The sequence below is a fragment of the Theropithecus gelada genome, chromosome 4 (assembly GCF_003255815.1).
Source record: "Theropithecus gelada isolate Dixy chromosome 4, Tgel_1.0, whole genome shotgun sequence".
NCBI classification, from domain to species: domain Eukaryota; kingdom Metazoa; phylum Chordata; class Mammalia; order Primates; family Cercopithecidae; genus Theropithecus; species Theropithecus gelada.
The window spans coordinates 143,095,401-143,115,073 of NC_037671.1; the positions used below are offsets into that span (position 1 = coordinate 143,095,401).

Below are 19,673 nucleotides of genomic sequence, written 5' to 3' on the forward strand. Positions count from 1 at the left end.
TGAAATTTCGCTTGTCTGAGTACCGATGGGACCTAGAATACTCCCCTGAAGCCTGAAGGATGCTAACAACAAAAAAAATGAGTTAAACTAGTACAAAGATGTGAAAAGCCCCCCTCTCCGGCAACACTGATTAGTGAGGGTCTTCTCCTGTTTAAGGCTACTCTGTGAGGAGTGGAAGTCATAGCTATTTTATATAATATACAGGTATCAACTTAAAGAGTGAGGAAAAATTGGTCGGGTGCGATGGCTCACACCTGTAATCCCAGCACTTTGGGAGGCCAAGGCGGGAGGATCATGAAGTCAGGAGATCGAGACCACGGTGAAACTCTGTCTCTACTAAAAATACAAAAAATTAGCCAGGCTCAGTGGTGGGCGCCTGTAGTTCCAGCTACTCGGGAGGCTGAGGCAGGAGAATGGCGGCGGACCTTGCAGTGAGCCAAGATCGTGCCACTGCACTCCAGCCTGGGCGACAGAGCGAGACTCTGTCTTAAAAAAAAAAAAAGCAAACAAAAACATAAAGTGGGGAAAAGACACCCTATTAACAAATGGTGCTGGGATAAAGCTAGATCCTCATCTCTCACTTTATACGAAAATCAACTCAAGATGGACCAAAGACATAAGCCTAACACCTGAAACCATAAAAATTCTAGAGGATATAACATCAAAAAAACTCTTCTAGACACTGGCTTAGGCAAAGAGTTTGTAACCAAGAACCCAAAAGCAAATGCAAAAAAATTAAAAATAAGTAGATGGGGTCTCATTAAACTGAAAGGCTTCTGCACAGCAAAAGAAATAATCGTCAGAGTAAACAGACAACCCATAAAGTGGGAGAAAATATTACAAACTATGCATCCGACAAAGGACTAATATCCAGAATCTATAAGGAACTCAAACAAATCAGCAAGAAAAAACAAATAATCCCCATCAAAAAGCGGGCTAAGGGCATAAATAGATAATTCTCAAAGAAGATATACAAATGACCAACAAACATATGAAAAAATGTTCAACATGACTAATTATCAGGGATATTCAAATTAAAATCACAATGAGATACCATCTTACTCCTGTAAGCATGGTCATAATTTAAAAATTTTAAAAAAATAGATGTTGGTATGAAATAGAAGGGAATGTTTTTACACTGCTGGTGAGAATGTAAACAAGTACAACAACAAGGGAAAACAGTGTCGAGACTCCTTAAACAACTAAAAGCAAGACTACCATTTGATCCAGCAATCCCACTACTAGGTATCTGTCCAGAGGAATAGAAGTCATTACATAAAAAGCACTTGCACATACATGTTTACAGCAGCACAATTTGCAATTGCAAAAATGTGGAATCAGCCTATTAACCAATGAATTGAAAAAGAAAATGTAGCGTGCGTGCGCGCGCGTGTGTGTGTGTGTGTGTGTCTGTGTATGTATACCATGAAATACTACTCAGCCATAAAACGGAACAAAATAATGGCATTCATAGCAATCTGGATGGAGTGGGAGACTATTATTCTAAGTGAAGTAACTCAGAAATGGAAAACCAAACATCATATGTTCTCACTTTTAACTGGGAGCTAAGCTATGAGGATGCAAAGGCACAACAATGCTATAATGGATTTTGGGAACATGGCGGGAAGGGGTGTGAGAGACAAAGGACTATACATTGGGTACAGTGTACAATGTGTAGGTGACAGGTACACCAAAATCTCAGAAAAAAACACTAAAGAACTTATCCATGTAACTAACCACCTGTTCCCCAAAAACTATGGAACTAAAATTGAAAAAAAATAAAGTAAGCACTAACGAGCAAGAAAAAAGAAAATCATGGTGATCTGCTCTATGACCACTGGAATGGGAGGCTCAAAACTAAGCTGAGTAGATTGAAAGAGAAGGCTAAAACCACTGCTGCCACTATGCAGCTCATGGATCTGTACCTCTTCAATAAATTAGGGCTAGCACATGTCCTACTTAATCATGAATGATAATAAAATGGAATAAGATAAAATACGTGAAAATACTTTTAATAAAGGCAGAAAGATCAAACAGTGTTCCTGTCTGTATATTTGGCTTTTAGCTTATTATTCTGAATCAAGGGCTTCAGTTTAATAACTTAAGTTGCATGACTATTAAAGATAAGCCACCTTCATTTACCAACCCTTTATGCCCAACATGCCAAAAAAAAAAAAAAAAAATGAAATCATAGATTCAATAAGGAAAAGAACACTTATTTGGTGTACACAATTGATTTTAAAAAATATTTTACTATTTGTTATAAAGATATACAAGAGCATTTCTATCCTCAAAGAAAATCCTTGGATTTCTGCAGATAGCAGAAGACTTCTCAAAAGTTACTACAAAATTAATCACCTCCACATAAGTGTATATATAACCTTGGTATGACACCTGACAGGGTAAATGACAGACAAATAATTATATGCCGATGAAATGTTGACCTAATTCAATTTTATTACAAATACCTACTTTTTCCTCCAGTTTCTTCTTCTCTTCACTAAATAGGCTTAGTCTTTGTTTGAGAAACTCATTAAGCTGTAAAACTTCTTTCTCAGTAGATGCAAGCTTTTGCTCAAATTCCCCTTGTTGGGAATGGGAAACTGATTCCTCTGAAAATGGTGTCTGGAGTGAAGTGTTCTCATATTGTGGCTGTGAGGAAAGAAAAAAGGAGGTAAGACTTTAAAAGTTTGTCTTGAACAAATGTGAAGAAATTGGAAATGAAGTACAATATAAGGAGTGCATATAGGCTGTATGAACAGACACACTTTGATTTAAATTCCAGCTCTCTTGCTTCCTAGTTATGCACCATAATTAAAGCAAATTATTTATAATCTCAAAACCCCAGTTTTCTCATCTCTAAAACAGAAACAATAAAGCCTACTTTGCAGCGTTTTTTGAAGAAAGATAAAGTATGTAAGGTTCCCAGCATATAGGAGAAACTTCATGAAAGACAGCTATTATTTGACTTAAAAGTATACTTCAACATGTAAATAGTACTATGTATATATTAATCATATAAAAGTGAAAGTTCTAAGTAAATAAATAAAAACTAAAGAAAAATGTCTTCACAGGTAATCATTTCCAGCTAATACTAAAATCAATATGCACAAATAGAATGTTTCTCTAACTAGAAAGATCGATCCACGAATCGGGGATTCTTGTCCACCTCAAAGTGTCCATCTTATATTCCCTATTGCATAGAAAAAATGGCACAAAATAAGCACTCACAAAATAATTGTTGAATGAATAAATGTATTATTGCTTCTATGGGCAAAGCTTTGAAGGAAATTCTTTTCAAAGGGAAGATATTCCCTCTCCTCCATGTAGATTAAAATCTGGAAGAGGAAGGCAGGAAATATAAATATTCCTTCAAACAACTCAGCATGTGGTTAAGTGCTGTAAAAGATATCAACAAGGTACTGCAAAAGCAAAAAAAGAGGTTATTTTTCCATTTATTTAAAAAATATTTACTAAGCACATACGTTAGGCATTGTGCTAGGTGCTGGGGATTCTACAGTTAATAAAATAAGATCCCACTAGTTTAATGTGTCACACACAAAAAGACCAAAAAAAAGACAATGGAAACTAAGTGCTAAGATAGTTACATGTGCAGTAGCTAAGGGAGGGTGTTACAGAAGTAAACTTGAACTAGGCCTTGAAAAACTGACACTTTCCCAAAAGGTAAGCATGCAATTCAACCATTACATAAATAGCATTTATCAGGTCCAGGCTATTTCAAAGATGGCAGACTCACCCTTTACAAACTCAAATTTTAATCAGAGGCATAAGAGAAGCCTTTAGATGATTATCATATAGAACAGAATGAATATGGTAGCCAAATAAAGGCCATGTTAAGTACAAAGTATTGAGAGGAAGTAGAATACATGAAGACATTGAGCGAATGACGAAAAGGCTTTTCTGGAGAGGTGGCTTTTGAGACGGATTTTGAGAAATAGGGAGATTCTGGCAAGAATGGAAAAAGGAACAGGCATTCTAGAAAGAACATTTTTTAAAAGGTTAAAAAGAATATACAAAGAATATCTTGTCATATTTATAGGTTACAAGTGGGCGGAATAAAAGGGAAAACTTACAAATGTAGGTCGCAACCTTCTTGTAGAATTCCAGGAATTGTGAACTTGGCTTTGTAAATCTCTATATTCCCCGGCATTCAGTCTAGTGTCTAGACTCTCAGCAAGTCTGATGAAAGGGAAGAGAAGAGAGGAAAAAGACAAGAGAGTGCTAGAAGAAATAGGACAAAGCTAGATGCAGTGAACAAGATTCACTGAGAATGAATATGGATGTATCATTTAAAGAAATTATTCTAACTAATTTAGTTGAAAAGAAACAAGGAGCTGAAATAGAGCATGGAGAACAGAATGAAGAAACTGGAAGCAGGGTGAGAGGATTTAGAGAAAATGATTGTTTAAAGATGTGAATGGAAAATTAATGTTAAAGATAACCAAGGTTTAAGATTTTGTCTAAGTAACATGGAAGATTATATTCTGGGCAGAAGTAAATATAAAGAAGAACAGTAGGCTATATAGAAAAATAGGTTATACTTAAGCAGATATACTTAATATAATTAGAGTCTATGATTATGATTTCATTTGAACATACAAGTAGAGATGGACATCAGGCAGAAAGGTAGATATGGAACTCAGGAAGATGGCTAGGCTATGAAACTATAAAAAGTTAATACAGACTTCCAGTTTCTAGCCTGGAATGTAAAGAGATCAGAAGTCACCACTTAGTCCTAAAAAATAAAATAAAAAGCTGAAAAACCTGAAATATCAACAAGTCTTCTAAAATCTGTGAGAGAAATGAGGTCACAGGGCAAACTACTGTCTTCAAAACTGGAAAAAAAGGATAGGTAGAAACAGATGATCATAACCTAATAAAGCAAAACCCCATAAGCAGAAGAGCCAGGGTGGGAAAATTTGTAACTAATGAATTGCTAGAGACTTGGTGTAGACAAATCTGAGAGTTAAAAATTCCATGGGGACCCAATCACACAGGAGGCTTCCACAGTCTGTGAGTTTTACCTCCAGGAGTACTACAAGATCTTCAGTGAGTACCAGAGGAAAATCCCCTTCTGTTTCTGGCAAGGGGAGGGGAAAAGGAACCATTTAAAATATGCCAGAGCATTCTGTTCTTAAAAATGCCTGCCCTCAGGGGAAATTATATTACCAGAGCCTAAACTGCTGGTGTTTTATCAGAGCTTAACCTAGTTGGGGTAAACAAAATAACCCAACTCCAGCCAACTCCAGCCTTCCACAGAGAGGAGGGTTAATACACAAATCAAGCTCCTTTGGCCTTCCCTGTGGAAATACCAACTCCATTGCCCTCCTGCCATCCTGTCCCGCCTAAGGGTGGGGAAAGATGAAATCTTAGAAAACTGAAGTTCAGGCCGGGTGCGGTGGCTCAAGCCTGTAATCCCAGCACTTTGGGAGGCCGAGACGGGCAGATCACCAAGTCAAGAGATCGAGACTATCCTGGCTAACACGGTGAAACCCCATCTCTACCAAAAAATACAAAAAAAAACCTAGCCGGGTGAGGTGGCGGGCTCCTGTAGTCCCAGCTACTCGGGAGGCTGAGGCAGGAGAATGGCTAAACCCGGGAGGCGGAGCTTGCAGTGAGCTGAGATCCGACCACTGCACTCCAGCCTGGGTGACAGAGCGAGACTCCGTCTCAAAAAAAAAAAACAAAAAGAGAAAAGAAAACTGAAGTTCACAATCCAGAGGAACAAATTCACCAAAAGACTGAGACCTAATCACAGGACTATAGAATACTTCCCCTTCCCTGCACACTTTACCACTGCATTACTGAAGCTCTATTTACCACACTTACTAAACCTTGGACATCACGTCCACTTCCTACAAAAATCGCAAGACATGCAAAAAGGCAAAAAACACAGTTGAAAGAGACTGAAAAGCATCAGACACAGAGTCAGATATGGCAAAAATGTCAGAATTATCAGACCAGGGATTTTCAACAACTAGGATTAATAAGATTATGATAGAAAATGTAGACAGTATACAAGAACATACAGATAATTTAAGTGTAGACATAAAAATTCTAAGTAAGAATAAAAAAGAAATGCTAAAGATTGAGAACACTAACAGAAATGAAGAATGTCTTTGAGGGACTCAGTAGCAGAGTAGACCTGGCTGAGGAAACAATTCCTGAACTTGGGGATATGACAACAGAAACTTCCAATACTGAAAAAGAGAGAGAAAAAAAAAAACCAAAACCTTAAAAAACAATATACAAGAACTGGGGGAAAACTACAAAAGATGTAAATACATGTAATAAGAATAGTAGGAGAAAAAATAGAGAAGGGAACAGATGCTATATTTGAAGGAACCATAACTATTTCCCCAAATTAACATCAGACACCATACTATAGATCCAGGAAGGTCAGAAAACACCAAGTAAGACAAACACTAAAACAAAACAAACAAAAAACAAAAACAAAAAACACAAAACTGCAAATAGGCATATTATATTTAAACATCAGAAAAGCAAAGATAAACTCCTGAAAAAAGCCAGGGTAAGGAGAAAACCTTAATAATAGAGAAACAAATTACATCCAGCTTTGCCTCAGAAACCATGCAAACATGGAAAGTGTTGAGAGAATCAAACCAGCAGCCTAGAACTCTGACCTCAGGGGTCCCTGGCCCATGGCCTATTAGGAACAGGGTTGCACAGCAGGAGGTAAGCAGTGGGCCAGCGAGTGAAGCTTCATCTATTTTTATAGCTACTTGCCATGGCTAGCATTACCTCCCAAGCTCCGCCTCCTGTCAGATCAGCTGCATTAGATTCTCATAGGAGTGTGACCCCTACTGTGAACTGCGCATGTAAGGGATCTAGGTTGCACGTTCCTTATGAGAATCCAATGCCTGGTGATTTGAGGTGGAGCTGCGGTGGTAATTCTAGCACTACGAAGCGACTGCAAATACAGATTAACATTAGCAGAGAGGTCTGACTACACAGAGACCATAATAAATCAATTGCTTGCAGATGCATATCAAAACCCTATCAGTGAGTGACAAGTAACAATTAAGTTGCATCTAGTGGCAGTCTTTGTAGTGGCAAATGAGTTGATGTACTTCAATTATACAGTTGCATCTGGTGGCAGGCTTTAGGCTAGAATCCAACACTTACTTTAGTCTGAGTAAGGCCTGCCTATTATTTGATTTCCCACTTCCATCCGCGCCTCTTTCCCAACTGTGCACTTTTGTCAGTCACAGTCTCGGTAAGCCCACAAGCTAACCCTAGCTAAAATGAATAAAAAACAAATGTTACTGGAGAGCTGCTTCGAAAGAAGGACAGACTCAATGATGAGAGAGCAGAAGACTCTAAGACTGCCCACAATAAGAAAGCTACATTTAAAAGAGAATACCAAGAGTCCTACTTAAATGATGGGTTCACTGCAACAGGAGATTCACATTATAGATTTAACAGAAGATCCTGAAGAACCTAAAACGACACTGAGTGTGGCCCTACTGGGAGTTGAGGCCTCCTAGCATTTGATTATGTATTACGCACATTTCCATTCTTAACTTAAAAACGCTTTCACAAGATATCAAATACTGGTAAATTGTGTTTTTTATTAAACTTTAGAACAGTGAAAACAAACGAAAAACACCTTCCTGGAACTAATTATAGCAAGGTTACAGGATACAAGGTTAACACACAAAAGTCAATCATTTTCCAGTATGTCAACAATGAACAAGTGGAATATAAAAATTCACTACCATCTATATTAGCAACCAAAAAATAAGATAGGTATAAATCTAACAACATATGTTCAGGATCTATATGAAGACAACTATAAAACTCTTCTAAAAATGTTCTAAGAAGAACCAAATAAATGAATAGATATTCCATGTTCATGGATAGAAGACTCAATACTGTGAACATGTTGTTTCTTTCCAATTTGGTCTATAGATTCAACACAATCCCAATCAAAATCCTAGCATATTACTTAGTGGACTCAATGAACTGATTCTAAGTTTATACGGAGAGGCAAAAGACCCAGAATATCCATCACAATATTAAAGGAAAAGAACGAAGTTTGAGTACTGACATTACCCAACTTCAAGACTTATAATAAGACTACAGTAATCAAAACAATGTGGTTTTAGTGATAAAATATAAAATTAATCAATGCAACAAAATAGAGAGTCCAGAAATAGGACACATAAATATAGTTAACTGATTTTTAACAAAGAAGCAAATGCAATACAGGGGAAAAGACAGCCCTTTCAACAAATGGTGCTGAACAATTGGACATCCACATGGAAAGGAAAGAATCTAGACACAGGCCTTATATATTTTGCAAAAATTAATTCAAAATGGATCACAGACCTAAAATACAAAACAATAAAACTCCCAAAAAAAGTAGAAAATCTAGATGACCTTGGCTATGGCAATGATGTTTTAGATATAACATCAATGCTGAATCCATGAAATGATGGACTGATAAGCTGGACTTCATTAAAATTAAAAACTTTTTCCCTCCAAAAAACAATGGCAGGAGAATGAGAAAACAAGCCACAGAACAGGAGAAATATTTGTAAAAGACACATCTGATCTAAAAACAAACAAAAAAACCTGTTATCCAAAATATACAAATAACAGGTCAGGCGCAGTAGCTCACACTTCTAATCACAGCACTTTCGGTGGCCGAGGCAGGTGGATCACTTGAGGCCAGTAGTTCAAGATCAGCCTGACCAACCTAGTGAAACCCTACATCTCACTAAAACTACAAAAATTAGCTGGGTGTGGTGGTTTATGCCTGTAGTCCCAGCTACTCAGGAGGCTGAGGCAGAAAAATCGCTTGAACCCAGGATGTGGAGGTTGCAGTGAGCTGAAATCGCATCACTGCACTCCAGCCACGGCAACAGAGAGAAATTCTGTCTCAAAAAAAGAAAAAAAAAAAATCACATCTACATAATGAATCCTCCATTAAAAAACAAATAATACTAGGTCTACAGAACTTCTAGAGAGCTGAATATGTAGAAGTTCCCTCCTGAAGGGTGGCACCCCTGGAGATGGCATGGAATCTCTGCATTCCTTATCTCATACCTTCCCCTATGTATCTCTTCAATCTGGCTGTTCATCTGTATCTTTTCTAATATCCTTTATAACAAATGGGTAAGTGTAAATAAAATGCTTCTGAGTTCCAGCAAGTTAATCAAACCCAGGGAGGGGGTTATGTGAGCTCTGATTTATAGCCAGTTGGTAAGAAGCATCTGGGACTTGAAATTAGCATCTGAAGTGGAGGGCAGTCCTGTGGTAGTGAGTCCTCAATCTGTGGGTTCTGACACTATCTCTACACATACAGTGTCAGGATTAAATTAGAAGACAGACACCCAGATGGTGTCTGCTGAAGAATATGCAGAACTGACTGCTTGGTGTGTAGGGAAACAAATACCATACATGTGGTGTCAGAAGTACTGTGCTGAGTGCAGAGTAGAGTGGGAAAAATGCATCTTTGGTTTTTCCTATATCACTACAGCTGCTTTACATATAATTGTCAGAACTTGGAAAGTATCAAGATGTCCTTCAGTAGGTGAAGGTTGTGCATGTATGGGGATATGCAGGATATGGGAAATCTTGGTACTTCCCATTTAATTTTGTAGTGAGCCTAAAACTGCTATAAAAAATAAAGTTCATAAATTTTTAAAAAGTTAACACAGGTGGGGCTGGGCACGGTGGCTCACATCTGTAATCCCAGCACTGTGTGTGTGTGGGGAGCGGGGACAAGACAGACGGATCATGAGGTCAGGAGTTCGAGACCAGCCTGGCCAACACGGTGAAACCCCATCTCTGCTAAAAATACAAAAATTAGCTGTGTGTGGTGACACGCTCCTGTAATCCCAGCTACTCAGGAGGCTGAGGAAGGAGAATTGCTTGAACCCAGGAGGCGGAGGTTGCAGTGAGCCGAGATCGCGTCCCTGTACTCCAGCCTGGGTGACAGAGTGAGACTCCGTCTCAAAAAAAAGTAAACATGGGTGCTTCTACTATAATACAAATATATGCATTCCTGGAAAACCACTGGAAAATCATGCACTAAACTGCGATATATCCAGAAAGTGGAACATTGCTCAGTACTAAAGAAAAATGAACTATCAAGTCATGAAAAGATATAGAGGAAACTTAAATACATACTACTAAGTGAAATAAGCCAGTTTAAAAAGAGATGGTCTGAATAGTATGTACTACATGATTCCAATTACATAACATTCTGGGAAAGGCAAAACCATAGAGACAATAACAAGTTCAGTGGTTGCTAGGGGTCCAATGGGTTGAACAGGCAGAGCACAGAAAATTTTTAGAGCAGTGAAACTACTCTGCATGATATACTATAATGGTGGATACATGTCATTACTAATTTGTCAAAACTCTTAGAATGCACAACACCAGGAGTGATCCTAATATGGCTTTTGAGTGTTAATGGTGTGTCAATATAGGTTCACTAATTATAAATAATGTACCCTAAGATACAAAATGTTGATAGTGGGGGAGGTTGTGCGCATGTGAAAATATGGAGGATATGGGAAATCTTGGTACTTCCCATTCAGTTTTGTAGCAAACGTAAAACTGCTCTAAAAAGTTAAGTTCATAAATTTTTAAAAAGTTAACACAGGTGCTTCTACTATAACGCAATATAGACATTCCTGAAAATCACGCACTAAAAACAATAGGGCATATGGAACGAATAGGATTAAAAACACTCAATTCAAACTGATGCAATTTTAACTAGTGTACTAACAAAAACCGTGACTCAGGAGATAACTTGGGACAGTCTGAACAGGTGGTCACAGTGATATTTAAAAACCACATACACACACAGTCAAAATGCTGGTGGTACTTTAATTAGAGGTCTGGTGGGTGTTCAGATTGAGGTAGACTCTGTGATACAGGGGTTGCCATGCAGGTGGAGTAGGAGGGAACATAACCTGGCGTGAACTGAAAGTCTATAAAGAAGGAAGTACACCTCTCAAGGAAGAGCACCCGAAGGGCAGGTACTCTTTTACAATTTTCTTATGTAAGCTGGAAAAAGCTTCTGCTAATATAGTAGGTAATCCTAAGCCTTTTGCTTTGCTGGCCAAATACTTTAATTTTATTCACAATATTGTAACTCCCCTTGTCTAGGGAGTTGAGGGGGAACGTACTTATGAACCAATCTAGAAAACTTAGCAGACATCATTCTCCTATTTACCAATTGTGTATGAGCAAATCTGCACCACAGAAATGTGTTTTGTAGCAAGACAAGCTGTAGTTGAAACTCTATGTGAACTTAATCATATAGAAAAAGAAAAATCTGAGGCCAGATGTTTTAATTTCTACATTTACTAACATCTTTTCAGCCTTTATCTGCCTTCTCTGACTTTTATAGAACTGTTCCCTTTCTGTGGAAAAAGCCTTGCTTGCTTTCCTTTCTAGAATAACTCCCTTTAGGCTCCTTCACAAGTTGTGCTCTTCTGCTACCTTCTAAAATGCTGCTGTTCCCTGTCTCTAGCTCTAGATCCCATTTTCCTCTCATTGCACAAACCCTCCCTTGAACACCTGATCATGCCCAAGGCTTTAATAACCACCCACCTAGATTGACAACACCTAAATCTCTTATCTCTGGCTCAGACCTGCACCCACAAATATTACCCTCATTCTTCACTTAACCCCAAATTTACAATGTGTAAGTTTAACTCACTGTTTTTCTCCTCTAAACAGATCCTTAACATGGTAATCTCTATAAACCAATCAATTGTTGGTGTCTGAAACTAGGCAATCATTCTCTCACCACATTAAATGTCATTAAATCTGGCCCATTTTACTAAGGCTTGGCCATACAGATGTTTAATCAACAGTCTTCTCCTCATTCTGACCACTAGAGATAAAATTCAAATGTTCACATAACTTTTGGACTATTGAGACAGCTTCCTGACTGGTTTCCCTGCCTCCAATAACATCTATCTTAAATTCAATCTCTATTATGCCATCAGAGTAAGCAAACTAGGACACTCTAGAGAATGAAAGATGGCACTATTAATAAATTTATTAGCACAGCAGGCATAAACTGGGCCAGCCCTAAGCAAACCTTTACACCTCAGGTCATTGGTAACACTTGGCCCTTGCTTACCTCTTCAACCACATATCTACCACTACCTTTCTCTCATATTACATTTTATCCATACAGAATAATTTGTAGTTTTTCAAATGCATTATACTTCTCCTCATTCCTTTAAGCTTCTCCAAATGCCATACACTATGCCTCAAACACTACTCCTTCACCCCCTTCACCTGGCTCAATTCGTTTAGTTCATCAGGTTCTCAAACTAGATGATCACTTTCTACAGGAAGCCTGGCCAGGCCTTTGGAAGACTAGCTTCTATTTTCATAGTTGGAGCTCCCAAAGCATTTCATACGTAACCCCTGTGGGAATCGACACACTGCAACTATCTGTTGTCTGTGTTCTCCATTAGACTACACATTCCTTGAGGGCAAAATCAGCTTCATTCACATTTCTATTGCTATACCATAAATGGAACCTTATCCATAGTTAAGATAAACAATTTTTAAGGAAATGGATAAATAATTTTTTTGATATACTCTCTCTGTAGGGTTTTAGTTCCAAAAAGGCAGAAACCATTATTTGCTTTTGTGTCCCCAGAATTTAACATATTAGACGTTTAATGCTTTGTTGAAGAGGCTCATTTGTAAAGGTGGGACTCCTTTTATTAAATGTTCATTAACACAGATTTGGTGGTAGAAACAAACCAACTGAAGAAGAAATAGAAAAAAAATGATATAAATGGAAAGAAAAAGAATAAAATGGAAAGAAAAGAAATGATGAATCAATGAAAGTTCGTAATAGTAACTATTATTTGGTTGGTCTTTCCAAAGTTCACATATATACAGAAGAGACCTCTTTCTTCTTCAATTTAAGTAAAGAAAAAGGGTCCTTCATATTTGGTTTATTCCACGAAGGTCTGTTAACCACAGATGGAAATTTAGGTACAAATGGAAATACAAACTACTCCTTGGTTCTACCAATCTACCATTAAAACTATCCAGAAAGTTTGGATTTTAAAATAAAGACATGGTTCTCATTCTCTACCAATGAGACTGAGTGATATCCACTTCTAAGGTCATCTTAATTGTAAGGTTAGTCAAATTTTCAATAAGCAAATAGAAGTTACTTATTAAGAGTATGTTTTCCATCTATAAATTAATTTAAAATTGTTATTTTTATTTTACTAACTGACTTATTTACTCTAGAATACACATTAATCTCAATAATTATTATTAAAAGCATAATTTTGTCTAGTATCCATAGAATTAGGATATGTTATGGATCAGAAAAATATGCCTATACAAAATGTTATGCATAAAGAATTAAATCATTCAAAGATCCAAGGTTAAAAAAAACCCTTTGCTAAAGAAATATTTTATTACTATATCTGTTGTTTCTTCTAACCCTCACCATTTTATTGGCTCTCTGTATCTATCTACTGATAAATGTTTGTCTTATATATTTATCATACCCATTTAGTATTTAAGATTTTCCTTGTATTCTCTTTTATGAATTGCTCTCATCTTTTAAAATTAGATTTCTCAATAATATTTCACTTCTTTACATACTTCAAAATCCTAATATTTTAAACAACCCCTTTGACATATCCTTTCAAATATTAATATTTTTATTTGTCCTTGCACACTGACTTGGAGAGCCCTCTACTGGCCTGATGCTGTGTCAAAAGAACATTTGCTTCATCCTTCAGATACTTATTTTTTTAACATGCTTTCAGTAATATGATAATTATATAATTAAAGCCTTTATTCAGAATGACAGAATGTTAAAGAGAAATTGAACCAGTCTACTAAAATGCTATTATCAAAGCAAGATACACTACTTCCATAGTATAGAAATACCATTTTCAAATAACTGTACATTATTCTCAGTACTGCACTATAAAGCCTTGCTATCATGTGACAGAAGTCCAAGATGAGACCAAATTGTAACATGATGTATTCATAACTAAAGTATAAAAGGCAAGTTGGAATCTCTATGTTAAATGCCTCTGGCCTCAAGTAAATCTGATAGTTATTTTGTCATCAATATTTCCTGATTTTAATATACCAATGTCTCTAGTATTTCTAAATGACATATGTGAAGATGTAATGAAGGAAACAACTGCACTTAACTTAAAATCCAGGAAGAAAGATCTTAATGACGAGAACAACAACAACAACATCCACAAATATAAGTATATACCACCACAAAGTCATCAGGCCTCACTTTAGATCCCAATAAGTATGCCAACAGTTTTTTTCTTTGGGAAATAAACCAATATAAAGTTTATATCAAAAAAACATGGAAACAAGTTTTAAGTAAAGCTCTTTTAAAAACTGGGTAATAATTAGGGAAAGTAGCCGTTCCAGCCATATAAATTTTGTTAACGGGCCTCATAGACTCTATATCTGTGTTCCAATTAGACTATACTCTCCTTATGGGCAAAATTAACCTCATTTACATTTCTATTCATATGGCATAGACACTGTCTTACCTACAGTGAATGCAAATAAATTGAGAAGGAATAGACAAACTTGTTTTCCTATATGGTCTCTCCCTCTGTAAGTTTTGAGATCCATGAAAGCAGGAACTATTTTTTACTTTTGTGACATCAGAATTCAGCGCAGTGGATGTTAATTCATTGTTTGGTTAAATAGGCTCATTTGTAAAGGTGAGATTCATTTATAAAATACTCATTAGAATCAGACTTCATGGTACAAAAAATTACATAGAGGAAAGAGAAATAACAATATAAACAGAAAATATGACAAAATTGGAAAATGTATTTTCAAATTAAATTATAGACAAAGAGCTAATTTCCTTTACATATAAAGGGTTCCAAAAAACAATAAGCAAAAACCGAAAACCTAATATAAAAAATGAGCAAAAGATATGAAAAGAAAATTCACAGAAATGTGAATGGCCCTTAAATTTATAAAAAGAAATGTAACATCACTCTTAAGAGAAATACATATTAAAACCATATGACCATAAGGAGATAAATCTCTCCTGTCTTCTATATAGACCTACTAGAAGGGCAAAAATCCAAGTTTAATAACACGCTCTGTTAGCATGGCTGGGAGTTGGGGAGTGGGACAGTAAGGGTTCTTATACACTGCTCTCCTAAAGAGCAATTTGACAGTATCAGTAAAAGTCACAAACTCAACACCTAGAAATTTCACTTCTGGAAATGTAACTTACAAGAATATTTGCATATGAGCAAAACAATATTTATAAAAGGTTATTCTTTACAGCATCATTTACAATAACCCTAAACTGAAAACAACTCAAATTTTAATGACTAGGGGACAGGTAGAATGAATTATGCTATCTCCATAAAATGGAAAATTGTATAACTGCAAAAGCAAGGGAAAGGGGTATTATCTAGGTAAAGACAGAGAAATAACCATTGTGTTTTATATAATTTTATATAATATTTTTAAAAAGCAAGGTGCCAGATAATGTACATATTCTTATATTTTTTTAATGTAGAAGAAGGATAAAATACATTTGTATCTGCTTGTGATATGCATCAACTAAAACAACTACAAAATCCTTTGCAATCTTACCTGCAAACTAGCCACATAAGAATCCTCACAATTTACATAATGTCCTAACATGGCATGTTGAGCCCGTAATTCATTATCCCTTATCCTCTCATGCAGGTGGGTAATTTGTTGCTTCTGCCTGCAAAACATAAATCAAGGTCACATTATGAGTAATAATTTTCTAATAGTTAGAAAAACCTTAAGGAGCCTAATAATTTTACATAAGAATTTAAAAGTATTATCAATTTAAAAAATCATAACAGACAATCTTTTTAAAACAAAATACCATGTATAGAATTAGGTAACAATGTATTTATACTGTAGAGTACTTCTACAATGTGGTCTTTTGTAGAATATTCCTCTTAGATGCTAACAGTCACACCTTGCTTTCTTCAACAACTCATAGCTTGCTTTAAGCAAGTTATTTAAATTTCTGTAAATACGTATGCTTATAAATCTTAAAACTGTTTTGTGCCAGGCATGATGCTAAGAGCTTTGTATGAAGTATCTCTCAACTTCAAAAATTTATTAAGTCTCACAATGAAGTTTTGAAGGAGAGCTTTTAAAGAATAATAAAGATAGTGCTTGGTGTTTTCCAAAATTACTTACTTGTTTTGGAACAAGTAAGTTGTATGTTTCAGGCTGCATCAAAAGACCTTGTTCTACTCAGGATGATTCCTAAAATTTGCTAACCTTTAAGAAAATCTACATATAGAACATTAAATAGGAGATAAGTTAGGAGAGATTAGTCATATAACACTTTTCAAATAATTTAAAGCTTTACCAAAAAAAAAAAACCTTTCCTTTTCCAGCCAAGGTGAAGTAGCAGGCAGGGACTAGTTTTGCCTTCATGCCTGAAACAATTTTTTAAAAAAGACAAATATAGGAAGTGAAGACTCAAGGCACTGGGCCATCAGGCAATTAAGAACAGAAATCTCGCAGAGACAGGTAACTAAAGAGGTGGGCCCTATGACTGACTGCACTTCCTGCTAGAGTGTTTTCAAGCCCCAGCACAGGAATGGTGGTCTGCCTGAACTGAAAAGACAAAGCTGAGAATCTGGAGAAACCAAGGCAGCTGTAGTGAGTTCACAGTACTGGATGACCCTTGGGCATTCGGTTGAATACTAGTTAATACAGGCATGAGGAAACCACTGAAAGTGTGTGTAGAGTAGAAGGGCAACCAAAAAAAATATTAGAGGGAACAGTGCTTCAGGGTGCCTTGGAATTACTGGCTATTTCCAACTGCCAGAAAAAAAAGCTTCATGATTCCCGAGGCATCAGCAATTCTCAACTGGGGACAGTTTTGAAACCAGTTAACATTTAGCAACATCTAGAGACATTTTCAATTTTCACAACTGGGGCAGAATGTTACTGGCATCTAGTGAGTAGAAGCCAGAGATGCTACTAAATGTCTACAATGAACAGGACAGCCACCCTCAACAGTGAATTATCTGTTCCAAAAAAAAAAATCAACAGTGCTGAGGCTGAGAAACCCAGGGTTTGTAAGATGAGTCTTGTCTCAGTGGGGAAAAAATAACCCTCGATAAAACAGCTCTAATGCCACCCAACAAAACTTAAAAGCAAGTACAAAAACTGCTTCCCAGAATAAAGTTCAGGAATACAAAAAATGTAACATCAAAAACAAGTTAAAATTCATAATGCCTGGCATCAAAAAATTATTGGGAGTGCAAAAAAAGCAGAAAAATGTAACTCATAATAATAAGAAAATCCAATCAACTGAAAGTGAGCTAGAACTGACACAGATATTAGAACAGACAAGCATAGTAAATTAGTTATTATAACTATTCATATGCTTAAGCTAGAAGAAAGAATGAACATGTTAAGTAGAGACATACAAGACAAATAACACACTGAATGGTGATTAAAAGATTAAGCATTATAGCACAAAAGTACAGTGAATTTAAAAACAGCAATAGAAACTATCCAAAAAGAAACACAGAGAAAAAAGGACAAACAAATAAAACAGAAAAGCTCAGAGTTATCAGTGAGCTGCGAGACTATCATAAGAGGCCAAATATATGTAATATTGGAATCTCTAAAGAACAAGTAAGAAGGTGGCAGTAGGGGACAGAACGTGGGAGTAAGGGACAGAAAAAAATATTTGTGTAAAACAGGCCAAAATTTTTTCAAATCTGATGAGATTTACACACCCACAGATTCAAGAAGACCGGTGAACCCCAAATAAAAGTAACATGAAGAAATCTAAGCCAAGGTACATCTAAATCAAATAGATTACAGTGATAAAATATTAAAAGCAGCCAGAGGGAAAAAAGACAAATCCATTCAAGGAGACAAAGATAAAGAGGATGGCAAATTTCTCAACTGAAATAATGCTATCAAATAAGACAATGAAGTACTTTAAGTACTAAAATTTAAAAGCTCTCAACCTAAAATTTTTGACATAAGAAAAATTGTGAAAACAACACAAAAAGCATATATATATAAAAAAAAACCTGTTAACCTATAATACTTTACCCATGGAAAATATTTTTTTAAGGTTAAATAAAGATCTTTGGAAACTTAAAAGCTGAAAGAACTGATCACCCCAGACTTCAACTACAAGAAATGATAAAGGAACACCTTCAGCAAAAGAACAATATACCAGATGAAAACCTGAATTTACACAAAAGAAAGAAGAATGGGCAAACAAATACGTAAGATATTTTTCTTATTATTTAAATCTCATTAAAAGATCATAAACTGTTTAAGGCAAAAAAATAATTTATATCCAGGTTGTATAACCTTTGTAGATGTAGAATGTAGGACAAAATAGCTCAAAGGCTAGAAAAGAAAAAAATGAAAGTATACTTTCTAAGATTCTTACATTATACATAAAATAGTATAGTATTACTTGAAGATAGACTGCTATACTTTAAGGAAGTATAATCATTATAACAATAGAGTTATAGCTAATATGCCAATAAAAGAGATAACAGGAATTGTAAAACAATATTCAACTAATTCAAGAGAAGGCAAAGGGAAACAAAGATCAGATGGGACAATAAGAAAACAAATAGCAATGCCAGGCGCGGTAGCTCACATCTGTAATCCCAGCACTTTGGGAGGCAGAGGCAGGTGGATCACTTGAGGTCTGGAGTTTGAGACCAGCCTGGCCAGCATGGTGAAACCCCATCTCTACTAAAAATACAAAAATTAGCTGGTCATGATCATGCATGCCCGTAGTCCCAGCTACCTGGGAGGCTGAGGCAGAATGGCTTGAACCTGGGAGGCAGAGGTTGCAGTGAGCTGAGATCACACCACTGCACTCCAGCCTGGGAGACATAGCAAGACTCTGTCTCAAAAAAAAAAAAAAAGAAAAGAAAAGAAAAAGAAAAGAAAACGAAAATGAAATACCAAGATAGGAGATTTAAACTTGACCATATCAATAATCACAACATGTAAATGGTTTAGATACTCCCAATCAAAAGGCAGACATTGGCAGAATGGATAAAAAGTAGGACCTAACTATATACTATCTACAAGAAAGAAAACCATTCTGAACATAAGGACACAAACAGGTTAAAAGTAAAAAGAGGAAAACCTGTGCTAAAAATAATCAAAAGAGAATCGGAGTAACTATATTAATATTAGTATAAGCAGATTTTTTTTTTTCTATTTTAGAGACAGGGTGTCACTCTGTCACTCAGGCTGGATGGCAGTGGTGTGATTATAGCTCACTACAGCCTTGAACTCTTGGGCTCAAGCCATCAGCCTTCCAAATAGCTGGGACTATATATAGGCTCCATTGTGCCCAGCTAAGTTTTGTGGGTTTTTTTTGTGTGTGTTTTTTTTTTTTTAATTCTGTAGAGGTGAAATATCACTATGTTGCCCAGGCTGGTCTCAAACTCCTGGCTTCAAGTGATCTTCCCACCTCAACTTCTCAGTGTTGGAATTACAGATGTGCGCCAACTTGTCAGGCCAAAACAGATTGTTAGAACAGAGAATATTGCCAGGGACAAAAATTATAACTTAATAATAATAAAAGGATCAATTCATTAAGATGTCATGACATTTGGGCC

The 19,673-nt window shown here is 36.2% G+C and overlaps 1 protein-coding gene across 2 annotated transcripts in view; it reads right to left on the minus strand.

Moving 5' to 3' along the window:
- CEP85L (centrosomal protein 85 like) overlaps nucleotides 1–19,673 on the minus strand; it is a 179,471-nt gene that overhangs the window by 26,209 nt on the left and 133,589 nt on the right. For both annotated transcript variants that reach the window (XM_025382846.1, XM_025382847.1), the window contains exons 5-6: nucleotides 15,655–15,772; nucleotides 2,473–2,652 (exon numbers count right to left, since the gene is read on the minus strand). In XM_025382846.1, coding sequence (XP_025238631.1) covers nucleotides 2,473–2,652; nucleotides 15,655–15,772 — 298 coding nt within the window. The remainder of the gene's footprint in view (nucleotides 1–2,472; nucleotides 2,653–15,654; nucleotides 15,773–19,673) is intronic.